General features: G+C 45.2%; 1 protein-coding gene across 1 annotated transcript in view; it reads left to right on the top strand.

Annotated features, from left to right (window-relative positions):
- Positions 1 to 4,322, top strand: part of LOC142579420 (adenosine deaminase-like) — a 38,777-nt gene extending 34,455 nt beyond the window's left edge. Inside the window, exon 9 of the mRNA XM_075689576.1 lies at positions 4,029 to 4,322. Coding sequence (XP_075545691.1) covers positions 4,029 to 4,220 — 192 coding nt within the window. The 3' untranslated portion in view covers positions 4,221 to 4,322. The remainder of the gene's footprint in view (positions 1 to 4,028) is intronic.
- The last annotated feature ends 9,449 nt before the right edge of the window (positions 4,323 to 13,771 follow it).

Genomic DNA, 13,771 nt, shown 5'->3' with positions numbered 1-13,771 from the left:
AGAAATTAATAGAGACAAATGAAGAGGAAGCTTACAGGGTACCGCTCCAGGTTTCTTACAGGTTACATTCCAGTGCCACGTATTCTGGTTTGATTTCCACTGGTGAACGCGAACGAGGAGCGGTTGCGGCTTTTGTATGTGCCAGTCGGAGTAATCAGCGTTTTCTTGACACACAGTCCGGTGTATACAACAATGATCGAGAAACGTACGGCTCAGGTCTAAAACAAACAATATGGCGGTACGTATTACGCGATGTCAATACGCGGGTGCTTTTGCATTCAGCTGTTTGTACCGAGATCTAATTTGCGGTCGCCTTGGCAACGAACTCGCGCTCAGCAGAAAGGAAAAAAAAATTACCGACGATTACGTTACTTCCTAATGCGAAATTTGAGCGCAGCAAATAAGCTGTTTCACCTTTTCGATAGATTGAGGCAAAGAAATCGAGCAACACATGTATGCGCTATCACAGAATTTTTTTTTTATATTTCCCGTACTCCTGGATCATCTCGACGGCGGCGACGGTAAGCTTCTGCTTCGGCGGCACGCACCTCTGGATTCTGACGGCGACGGCGCTGGGCCTCTGCTCTAGCAGCTCGTTTAGCAGCAGCAGCAGCAGCAGACGGAGGACTTCCATCGGTCGTCTCGCTCATGGCTCAGAAAGAACTGGCAGATAATTTCGCAGTGGCGATCGGCAGCGGCAATTTCGGCTCGGGCGGTGCACATATACAGATCCGCCGCCACCGATCTGGCTCTCTGATTGCCACCGCACAGGGCGAACGGCAGCGGCAATTTCGGCTCGGGCGGTGCACATATACAGATCCGCCGCCACCGATCTGGCTCTCTGATTGCTACCGCACAGGGGTTGCATTGGAGGAGGAGCGAAGAAAGGAATTAAGTTCGAGCCGGCGCTTTGACAACCGGAGACTCGCAGGAAGAGGGGGGAGGGGGGCGACGTGTACACCCAGCGGCAAACGATGGGGGCAGAAGCGCGCGCAGCAAGCGGACAACACGATAAAGGGAGGAGGGAAGAGATAGCAGCGACTGACTGATGCCGCTGACGCCGATAGTGAGTCAACCCCAGCTGCGGAGTTGGTTTCAGGGACAACGCCGCCGATGCCGACACAAACAATATGATACCCTCGCTTCCGCAGCGCTAAGAACCAGGTCTAGCCGTGGGAAGGTGGTCACGTATTCGTCGACGTGCCGGGGCCTACGTGAAATAACCGGCGCGTCGGCAACTGAAGAGCACCCTATCCGCCACACAAGAACAGGGGGGGGGGACCCTTTCCTCCTCTTTCTGCATGGCGGCGACGGTGTTCTATGCAGTCACGTTATCTTGACTTTCTAGCGGCGTCAGCGGCATCCAGCGGTATCAGTCGGTCGCTGCTAGCGCTGGGGGGATGAAAGGGGGGCGGAGCTGGTTACGAGGCCGACGACAACGCCGACGACGACGCGAAACCCAGGAACGGACGCCAAAGAGCTGCGCTCTAAAAAACAAACAAACAAAAAAGAAACCGTGGCCTTTGAACTATGGCAGCAAGCGTGTACCGGGTATCCCGACCTTGAAGGAAACAGCCGCTCATTATGCGAACCAAGGGCCGAAATCACGAAGCGTTTCGTTTTCATGAAGTCTCCGCCATTGGACGAACGTTTTCGCTAATGATATCTCTAACATCACGATTAGCGGGACCTGCTCTTACGGACATTTCCAACGCACCTGATCGTGAATGCGAGCGCTGATTACCTGCAGCTGCGTTTATATGGATGCGACAGTATGTAGCGCATCGCATTTGTTAGCGCACCACGGTAATCTTCTGTGACAGCTTTATCCCGTGGTGCATTTCCCTTGGCCCGAAACAAGTTGGAACCTGTTTAGAGCGAGCGCATTTAGCCACTGAGGGGAGGACACACACGGGCTACCATATCGCTATTTTATCTCCATCCTTCGATGCGATTCGCCCGCGTTTACATGCACCGTGTGAGACGGCTTGCTACGCTCTCCTGTCGCATTAATTCGATTCGACTTCCTGGCGCATTAGCGCCGTTTCCAGAGATGCGATGCGCTAGAAATGAGATGTGTGCCACTCGTCCCAATAATGTAAACGCTACATTTATGGCGAAGTGCTGTTGGGTCGGAACAATACATACGTAAGTTAGACAAACGGCAACTCCAAAAATGAAAAGGATTAACGTTACGGATCTGTTTAGTTTATAGCTCTCAATGCGTGTCTAAGTAACTGTGAACATTGTGAACTCTGATTAACGTGTGAACACGGCTCACACGTGCTAGGTGAATTGTTAATCTTACTAAACATTGTCGTTGGTCTTTTTCTGTTTATTTATCATTGTGTTATTAGTATTTATACTTATATAACGAACATTTCATCACTTTCTTTTTTTAGCTGCATATTTTTAGCTACGGTTTTACCACCGAAGAGGCCAGTTACCTCACAAACTTAGCCAAGAAAAACAACGACGAAACAATAGGGGAAGCAAAAAAAATAAAAAGAACAAGATAAAGAAATACTCTACTCTGATCAAGAAAGGTTGTCAGTGTGGCGAATCACGTTGATATTTGTTAACCAATGGTTCATCCGCAGGCCTTTATTCCATATGTAAGCTGCTATCAGTGCAGCAATACCAAATATGTTTTACTTCTGCGAGTGGGTACAATAGTGTCCACTTCGATAAGAGAGGACAATGAATGACAACCTCGCAAGACTCAGTACTTGACCTCCTATATTCACGAAGCGTTCATATGCTAGAATTGTTCGTAAGAACTACTTCCAGTCAATTTTGATGCTGGACGCGTTATTAGTCAAAGCGGCCAGTCAAAGGCAAAGATAATGAATGAGACGCTTTGTGAATGCGGCCCCAAGTCTTAACAGCGCGACACAGGACACAGAAGGAACAGCAAAGACAAAACACTGCAACGAGATGCTTTAATTCTGAAAGCGGCGCATAAACGCATGTCGAAGGCAAGCACAAGGGCAAATCGATCAGCAATGAAGAAAAAAATTATTTCTTATGCCAAACGAAGCGGAAGGGTACCTCACGCATGCTTCTTCACGTGACAAGATGCTGAAAGCTTCAAGTACCTCACAAGGAAGCCGTTCGGGGTGCTATCTTATTATTTTGCAATTTTCAAATATAAGAGTGCAGCTATACATCTGACTGTGGTTCATTTAGCATTGCGCCATTAAAAGCTGCTGGTTACAATTATGTACACAGGTAAGGAAACTTACCTAGAACGCGTTCCTGACGGCTAAACAGCTACCAGAGCATGAGGTGACCAGCAGGGCGAGAGAAGACAAGACATTTCGCACATGCTCGCATGCAGCCATTTCGCACGATTTGTTATCGCTGTAGCTGTCGTCAGCGCAATACGGATAGGGGGCCTAGAATTCTAGCCACCTGAGTACGGAGCACGCGGCTAACGCGTTCTGGAGAAGTGGTGCAGCAAGAATTTATTTTTCTTCGGGAGGCACCTCCTTGACTGGAGAGAGGAAGAGGGAGGGGGGGGGCTGAACGGTGTCCCTCCTCCTCCTTCCGGCTACACCACTGTCTTGACCTCTGTTCAGTCCAATCAAAGTGAGTACGGTGCTGACGTATACTGATGTATGTGTTGATACTTGTGAATCAGTGCCGCGTACCGCACTATGCAAGGGGGGGTGGATAAGAATCGGGTTGCTCAAGATAAAATGAGAAGCTATTCGCGGTAGTTTGTTATTACCTTAATCTTGAAATTTAAGAGTGCATCTTCACCTGTGACTGCTTCTATCCCTACTGTGTCGAGGTGGTAAAATCCGCTAGTTGCAGCGACGTGCCAACCAGGCAAACTGTGCAGCGTGCTGTTGACCTATGTCGACATATATGCAGACCCCTTATACGAGACAGTGGTACATGCCACAGTTGGGGGAACGGGATAAGAATCGGGTAGCTTAAGATAGAGTGAGAAGTGTAAAGAACAAATAGGTGCTATTTGACTTATTTGTCGCTGTTCTTCCTTGTTTTTTTTTTCTTTCAAGAACCGGGCCGCCATTGAGGCATCCTTTCTTTCGCCGGAGGAGAAGAGGGAGCTGCGGAAGAAGTTCGAACGACTCAACGCCTCGTCGAGCACGAGCTGCTGCTTCTACGACCACAGCCCGAGAAAAAGCGTTAAAAACGGCGACGTCTCGCCGAACCAATTGGCACCTAACAACGCCATAGTTAGCCACTAATATGTGGCGAACGCAACAAAATGTCTCCCTCAGCGTCTTCTCTGGAAAAATAAGTAAATAAATAACAAGATGACGGCCGTTACTACAGACCAGGGCCGCAGACGTGTGGGGTTTTGAGTCGCTTTTCTTTGTTTGTTTTGACGGATTGGAAATAATTGACACAGCATAAATAAAATAAACATGCATATTTGTTAGAACGCATTAATACATCAGCAAATGCTATTAGTGGCAAGTGATATTACTATCGTCTCTCGGCACAGCTAGGGCTTTCGACATTCTTGAGAGGTCAAAGAGATTTCAGTGCATCAAGTGTTTCTTCCATAGATAGGACTACGCTCCTATATTTATTCATTTATTTCATTTCAAAGCACCTTACATGCCCCAAGGGAAGCATTGAGTAAGGGGGGCGTCGTTGAACAAACGACAACAGAAAACTGATACAAGAGAGCTAAAAATGTGGCAGGTTAAATATGTTTACAACGATAACGTGCTTGAAAAACAGTATTACAAGTAAAAACGGGAAAGCAATAGAAAGAGTTGTCAGGAAAGGAATGAAAAGCACAGTTCACGGATCACATAAAAAGCGGCGCATCACTCACGAAACATAACGCACATAGCGCGAGCACATACAACGAACAACAAAATTGAAACAATAAAATTAAATAGAAAAAATGGGAAATAAGAATAACCAGAAAAAGAGACAATTCAACCCGGCATACAGAACGGCCGACTAGTTGGTTCTTACTGAACGAGTAACGTATACCTCGCAAAATGTAAAGGCGCCTTTGCTAGCTCTCCGGCCTTCTTGCGTTTTGAGCAGCACGTTATTAGCTCATTTGCTTTGACCTCTGCTTGCTACCACAGATTGCCGTTGAGACGGAAAATCTTGGTGCCTACGTTGCTCTGAATGTTCGATGTTGTAAGCTCTGCAGCATGTCTGCGCACATTTATCTCAGCACTTTGCGCGTCAATCTGTGCGCGTCTGAATCTGTCTGCGAGTCTGCGTTATGGTGTCACCACGAGAGTTAGGTTGAGAAAGAAAGCCACCATAGCCCACTCAATGTGTGAATGTAAAATAAATAAATAAAAGGAAGTAATAGCAAATCGCTGTTTCTTGTCACTGCGGTTCAGAGTTGTCGTTTTTTTTTAAAACTCGGCGTACATTATTAGTTTTTATTTTGAACGGATATTTTTGTTTTTTATCGGGTAATATATATATATATATATATATATATATATATATATATATATATATATATATATATGTGTGTGTGTGTGTGTGTGTGTGTGTGTGTGTGTAAGTGTGTGTGTGTGTGTGTCTAAACACGTTTTCGGTCTCTTCTTCGGAGAATATGCATACCGGTTTTAGTATGTTTATTAAAATAAAGTGACTTAGAATGACAGGCATAAGAATTCCATGTTTATTCATCAACTCCGACACGGCATGCAAGACAGCAACAGCACAAGTGGAAAAGTCGAAGGAAGAAGCAAAGCAAGCTTCACTTTAAAAAAGTTGTCTGTATTTGTTGGCGTGCAATAGCAAGTCGTCGTGGCGTTAACGCGTCCATTGCGAGATTTCTCAGCGGCGAGAGCCAACTGGCCGACTTAATTGCCCACTAGACCTTCTGCCTTCAGGAGCAACCTTATCCCGTTGCCAAGACGCGGGCGGTCTATCCCGTTTACTACACACCTACAAGATTGTTTTTTTTTCAGCCTGTTCATTATTTGCGTCCTCCACAGGCATACTGCGGAGGTACTTCCTTTTTACTACACTGCATTAATATGTGAACTTGTTTTCAAATTATATTCTCAATAATGTTGTATTCTCGCTATCATTGTCGTACGTAACCTACACAGAGTGATCAGGCACCCTCTAATGCTTTCAATTTTTTCCTGAATACGCCCGCCATTGTGATGCAAATAAACGTAAATTGAACTCATTTTCCCAGAAAGAAACCCTGAATGAAACGCTGACGTCATCTTGAACAAGATCAACAAGCGCCGTAGTGCTCGATCTTATGATGCCCCTATCCGCAAGCTTATTTTTGTGTTGTTTCTCTTATATTTTTTTTTTGGGGGGGGGGGGGGAGCGGGTCTGCACTTGTACCGTAGAAACGACCCTCGGAGTCTCTGATGTGCTCGTTTTTATTCGCAAGCACCCAATGTAAACTGTCATCGTCGCAACTCCATGATGTCCTGGTGGCAGGCCACCATGGCGTGTCGCGCAAGTATTACCACACTGATTTATTTAGGTTGGCATATACTATGTTGTGCATCATACTTCGCCACATTCATTTTTCAAACTATGCTAGAGCTCGAAAAGGTTGTCCAACTCACTGGGCCCCTTTCCTCTGTTTATTCCTGCAAAGTGTGTGTCTATCGCTGTGGTTACCAAATATGCCTAACGGTATGCTATCACTCAAGCCTTTCTGGCGACCTGAGCAGCTGAAGTCACAGGCTTTCTTAAACACAGCGTTGACGTTCAATATGGCTATCCTCAAGTACTTTTCGCGGATTTCGCTTACCGCTTTCTCTCCAGTGTCGTCTCTTACACTACTCGCTCGTGCTAGACACAACACAAACACGCAACGACCTTAGTGAAGTATCAATTACACGCTAGCTGACATGCTGTCCATGTACATTTCCGCTGATCACCGGAGTAGGAGCGTGGTCCTGTCTTTGGTGACATTATCGGTCTACAGCCTCGCTCAACAACACCGCTCGTTCTTCATCCCTGTTTTTTTTTTTTTTGTCGACAGGAACATAATGCATTTCCTCTGAATATACTTTCGGCTTTAGGTGTGACCCTGCACACCAGCTTATTGTGTTACGCTGACCGCGACTGTTGTCGTCAGGCTGCAGCCTCATTCTGAGCTTCGCCGTCACCAGAGAGCACAGAAAGCTGTCTTCCCAAACGAACCACAGGGATTCGAGCCCATGTATTAGCAGCATTCTGCATTTGGGAGCTTTCGGTTTATCTGTCTTCGCACTTCTCGTTTTCGTCGCGGGCGCAGGCAGAACGGACGCAGAAACGGAAAAAAAAGTAAAGATTGCTTGAGCTGCTAGGCCTGACACATGACCTTAACCTTGGCAGGCTACTCTCATTGGAGCGCATGTGGGCTTGCGGCTATGTGCAGGTCGTCGGTCACCTTAGCTATATTGTAAATTTGCTTTCACTGACTCTTTTTGGTTAAAACTGAAATGTCGGACAAGAATGAGACCTACCGTTGTATGTTCTTTCTTGTTTTCTAGGTTTAAACCAAAAACGCTCATTCCTAACTTTAAAGCAGCAACAGCTTCATCATCAGCGACTTGAACGCTCATTTACACAAATAGTGATTTTTTTTTAGAAATGGTATAAGGATACTATATTTCGAGGTCATGTTGCTGCCAATACGGGCCGGCAACACGTATCGACGAAAGGGCCGGTGTACGCGGCAGGTTACTGAGTGATAAAAACAGGAAACACGACGGTTTTGAATTCTCGCAAGATATTATACACGGAACACAAGGTATCCGCCACCAAAACACATTTTTTTCGACAACATCGACACACAACGACGGGCTGATATAATTCTTAAAAGGGTTTAATTTTATTTTTCATCGCGGAACCGCAAGCGCAGGGAGCGCCGCGTGTATACCGCGGTCACCTACTGTAGTCGCGCTCTTTTTCCTACAACAATATGGCCGCCGCCGGCTTCACGCACTCCCGTAGGGGGCGGCTGGGAATGGCACTCCGGAAGTTTAAGTATATAACTTCCTTGCGTAGAAACGGCAGCATGGTTGCTAATATATTGTTGGCTCGGATACGTTTGGTACGAGGCCCAAGACGGCACCCTGTCTTCTAACGCGCTCTTGTGTTTGCGTTCGCGTTTCTGTCTTGAAAGGTCACACATCACATCACACATCTACACTAGAATTCAACCGGTTTCATTAACTGTCACTTTTATTCTCTCGGCCCTAAACTGCGACTTAGCGTGCCACCCGTACTCCAGCTTTTCCTCTTTTTGTCCCCCGCTACTTTCTCAATGTGCTGAGACGTGCGTCCGCCGATGCTTGCTCCTCCACTTTCTCGATAAATGAAGCCATTCATTAATTCGTTCCTAAATTGCTGCAGAAGATAGCTTGTCTCCATCTCCATGACCACCTTGTCTCTCACTTGGACTCTCCCATTGCAAAACATTGTCGCTGCGTTGCAAATGGCTAGGCGTAGCATAATTTTTTAGGAATGGCCAGCAGCGCGGCGTGCAATTTTCGACGATGGGTGACGAGACAGTATAGAGCACCTTCTCTGCCACTTCCGCGCTCAGCGCTCCGCTCCGCGAGCTGCTATTAGCCGCTAGGACGAAGTCTGAAATCAAAAGAATTTATGGGCTGGCCGCGGGCACCTCTTTTCAGATTCCGTGATGCGTCGATTTAAAATATATATTTCTTATGTAAGCTTAAATGACAGCGATATAGGCGAGGTGCGTTACGGTAGCTCGTGAATTCGGACTGATGACACTCTTCCCGCAGAACTTTCGTCTTATGCGTGTTTACGTACGGGAGGGAAAGGCAGGAGGGATAACACGACTTCCTGAAATGAAGGAACATTCGCAATAACCATTTGTTTGACAGTTATACATATGTCAAGGGCCCATGGTACGAACTAAGTTCAAGTAGGTGTCAAATTCCAAAGGGCGAACTCAGATGAAACGTTGTCAAGCGGATGGGCTTTTAATTATCATAAGGGTACCTTTATTGAAGTTATTTACCATGGGGTGAAAGTCAACTAATAAGCATTTAAAGTTTCTGTATCATTAAGATCTCCTGTTGATATGAGATTGTTGTCTTTTACAGCGGCCTGAATTAAAAAGTAGGTTATGAAAAATAAATTGTTACGGTAAATGTGTAAACGCACCCGCAACAAAACTCCTAGTCTATTTTCCAGTATTCACTGAATGAAGATGTAGCCCGTCTATACTGTGAAGTTGTAGCGATGTGAAGAACAAGGCAGTTCCAAAAGAGTTAATCACGAATATAACTACTTATAAGGTGAGTTTGCGCTGGAAAAGAAAATAACACTCAAATCACAACGATAGCTGGACGCAAATTAGTGCTTCCTCTGAATCTGATATGGATCAAGGCATCGGTTCATCAGATGGGAATGCTCGCGCATTGCAGCGCAATCTCGGGTCCTCAAATGTGACGGAGAATGTACGCCAGTATTGGCTTCACGCGAGCAATGTGACAATCTGTGAGCAATCTGTGACAACATACTAGATATTAGAAATGCATGTAGGCGCGTCTTGAGCTAACCGATAACTTTGTAACAGTGGTAAGACGCTAAAAAAAGCCCCCCCCTCCCCCCCCCCCCCCAAAAAAAAGGAGGTATAGTGTACAGTTGCTTTGAATATTCGCTGAAACATAGTGCTCATGGTAAAAAGGGCCTCCAAGACTGCAAAGCGGCGCCGACATTCCAAAAATTCAAGAGCTAAACACTTTACAATTACTGGTATTTACCAAACCAGCATTTCGTGGTTCAATGTAGCCCTGTAGTTCAGGGGCCAGCTCCACCACTAATACTGTGTCGGAGCTCATACTTCATGTTAGCATGGGTTATATCCATTCCAAGATGGCATCGCGCTCCATGTCCTAGCCAGTTGACTGTCTGCTGTGCTGAGGTTGAAACCGATCAGAAGAATGGTTCATCAGCCGCCTTACACTGCTATGAGCTATATTTAGCAAAAGCAAACTCCGCTCTGCATTTTTCAACGCTATGACACTGTTTCATCTGATCTTACAAAATTGAAAAAAAAATTCTTATTAATATCACAAAAGGAGTGGCCTTGACCATTATAAGGTGATAAAATCCGATTTATTTTCATTTCATTATTTCAAAAGAAAAAGGGGGGAAAAGGCCGACGAGTTTGGTTCCAATATTTAGCGCATAAAAAGATTGTGTATCACAGTGCGTGAGCCGCGCGTCTTGACAGTCTGTGTTTTGAACTGGTTGTGTTGCGGCCACATCGCCGGTGTCGAATGCGCTGCTCTGCGAGACTGAATGGGCAAAATCCGTGCGGCAGTTGAGTCCACAGTGTGAGCACGACTTAAACTGAAAATTAAACTGTAAAGGTTAACGGGCCCCCAACAACACACGGGCTCTGAGGGACGCCGCAATGAAGTGCTCCGGAATAATTTCGACCTTTCTTTCTTTCTTTCTTCCTTCCTTTCTTTCTTTCTTTCCTTTGTTTTAACGCACACTTTGACCTAAATATGCGAGCCATTTTGCACATCGCCCCCGTCGAAGTGCGGTTGCCATGCTCGGTGAATACGAATGCTCGCCGAAAGATAATGTGCAGGGTCGGCCACTGTTATAGAGTAAACGCCTCGATAGTATTCACACCGGTATAACTTCAACATTTATTCAACTTCACGAAATAAATGTGCCTTGTACGGCGCATATAGATGGCACCAATAAAAGGCACTTTTTAATGAATTTTATTGTAAGCATCAGCTGCTATGAGCTTTTCAATGGTAATTAAGTGTTTCCGTTAAAAATTACTGACCCTGTAACTACACGCACGTAGACAACAGCTGCTCGCCTATATGGCATCGACGACGCCGTTCTTTCTTTGGATGTTTTATTTTCAATTGCATCCTGTCGAGTATTTCTGAGTGCTGAGGAGATATTGGTGGGGTGGTTGACTGACAATTGGGCTGACAGTGCACCTGTGGACACATGTACAAACACTGAAACCGAGAGCTCCTCTGCTTGTCTCTTTTCTCAGTGTTTGTATACTACATGTTTCAAGAGGAGAATCGAACGTTAGCTTGGATGGGGTTTAAAATAAATAAATAAATAAATAAATAAATAAATAAATAAATATTGCTTGAGGCCAGAGTTGAGGTATTCATTTCGTGCGTCCTGTTCTTAAAATACTTGGAATCTCTAGAGCCAAGGAAACGTCCTATTACACACACACACACACACACACACACACACATATATATATATATATATATATATATATATATATATATATATATATATATATATATATATATATATATATATATATATATATATATATATATATATATGTATATATATATATATATATATATATATATATGTATATATATATATATATATATATATATATATATATATATATATAGTCCAGCCGTTCCTCATGAAGGCCAGATACCGACCGAAACTTAGCAATAAAACATGTGTGTATGTGCGTGTGCGTACGTGCGTGCGTATGTGCAGGCATGTGTGTTTGAGCATAGCTCTACTATATCAGCACAGCATACCCCAATAAAACGAGAGAGAGAGAGAGAGAGAGAGAGAGAGAGAGAGAACAAGCATGTATAAAACACCTGTCTCCGGTGAAAATTCGGCACGAGGGCGTTGCTGTTCAACGCACCATTCCCCCAGAAAGCCCGGCTTAAGCAGCGTATGACAACACCTCGTGGAACAAGCGTGCATTGTGGCAGACCTTGGAGGTAAATATTTCAAAGCTCTTGCAACATATCAGTAGGTCTTACTAAAGCAACACCCATTGATCATTGAGCGGCTTCAGTTGAACAGATCGTAATACGTGCGCAACAGGCCGTAATTAAGAAACTAATGGTGCGTTTTAGCGATCATTTGGGCGATCGTTTCGCCAATTGAGCGATTAGCCTGCTGGCACTTTTCCCGAAGGCCTCATACGTTATTTCGTCTGTTACCCGATCACCGTAGCGAATGGCGGACTTATAATATAATACGGCACGCCAGGAATGAACTTCTAGGAAATGGTGACAAGTGGAACTGGGCAGCTGGAGGTGCACGATGTCGCATCCGGGACAGGATCCACTTTTAAAGAAGAAACGCCGCAACCGAAGCTCGCATCTGAGCGATCCCCGAAGCCGGCTGCCACATCACACAAATGCTCCCTTGTCCTCTCGTTTATTACCAATTACGCAAAGAATTTACTTTTCACTTAACTTTTACTTTGCTGCCTTGAAGGTTTTTCGGAACGCTTGTGTGTGCGCGCGCGCGCGTGCGTGCGTGCGTGTGTGTGTGTGTGTGTGTGCGGTCGTGTGTGTGTGTGTGTGTGTGTGTGTGTGTGTGTGTGTGTGTGTGTGTGTGTGTGTGTGTGTGTGTGTGTGTGTGTGTGTGTGTGTGTGTGTGTGTGTGTGTGTGTGTGTGTGTGTGTGTGTGTGTGTGTGTGTGTGTGTGTGTGTGTGTGTGTGTGTGTGTGTGTGTGTGTGTGTGTGTGTGTGTGTGCGAGAGAGAGAGAGAGAGAGTCTTTATTAGAAAAACAGATAATTTTGCCGGCGCGTATACAACCGCTGGCATGCTACTCTGTATAGGGATGGGGCATGGGATTAAAAGATTCCAGAGGAGAGTGGGAGAAAAAGAGAAGAAAAATAAATATGAAATGTGCAAGTGAACCTGACGCTAATATTTACAGGTGACATGGCGGCTAAATTTAGGGTTTTCTATATGAATGGCTCAATCTTTAGAGCTTTCCTATTAGACCAATTTCTGACATGTATTCGAACAATAAATCCAAAACCCGCCGCTTTTTGGAAGGGCCGGGAATTGGACCTAAGATGCTGGGTAATGTTAATGGAACGTGGCAAACCATGTCCATTTGTTGCTCAAAAAATTGTCGCTCGTCGTAATACGCGGGGCATTCCAGTAAGATGTGCTCCGTTGCCTCTAAACAGTTATCACAGTAGGGGTTAGTAGTAAGCCCTATGCGGTACAGATAATTGTTCGTGTATGCCACGTTCAGTCGAAGATGATGGTACAACGTCTCTTATTTTCAAGGAAGTGGTCGTGGAATTTTCGGTCTCATTTCTGGGTCAATATAACGCAAGAAGTTATCTTGGTGAAGCGGCTGATTCCAGATGCGGTCGTTTTCTTCAAAGGCATATTTTTTTGCAGTGTTTGAAGCGTCGGCTTTTGTAAAAAATGTTATTTTGGAATTGCGGTATTGGAGTCCATTTCGGGCAGGTTCGTCCGCTTTTTCATTTCCCGAAATACCGGCATGGGCCAGGTATCCACTGGAACTTGATGCAATGCCCTGCAATCTTAGCCTTGTGGTGAAGATAAGCAATGTCTAATGCTGCAGGTTGGTTATTACAACGCTTGTGCCTGTTCCACATACTTTGTAGGGCTGCTTTTGAATCCGTGAAAATCACCCATGTCTTTGGCGGCTGCTGTCGAAGTACATACACAAGGGCATCTTTAATGCCATATAGCTCTGCTGAAGTTGATGATGTCACTCGCTCAAGACGAAACGAGAATCGTTGTCCTGTAGAGGGAACAAAAAGTCCGCATGATGAGCGATGTGGAGTTGTAGAGCCATCTGTGAAAATGAGCGTTGTGGCTGCGTATTCTTTGTGCATACATTCCAAAGCTATCTGATAAGTCGCTGCTTGAGGCATTCTCTTTTTCGCACTGATTCCAGGGATATATTGCACGATTTCCAGTGGGGACAGTGTCCATGGCGAAATGTTTCGTGGCATAATTTGTGACGCCCGAGCAGGAATAGCAATAGATATGCTTCCGA

The sequence above is a fragment of the Dermacentor variabilis genome, chromosome 4 (genome assembly GCF_050947875.1).
Source record: "Dermacentor variabilis isolate Ectoservices chromosome 4, ASM5094787v1, whole genome shotgun sequence".
In the NCBI taxonomy this organism is placed as follows: Eukaryota; Metazoa; Arthropoda; class Arachnida; order Ixodida; family Ixodidae; genus Dermacentor; species Dermacentor variabilis.
Note: the sequence above shows the minus strand (reverse complement) of the source record. Positions and strands in the feature narration are given on the sequence as shown.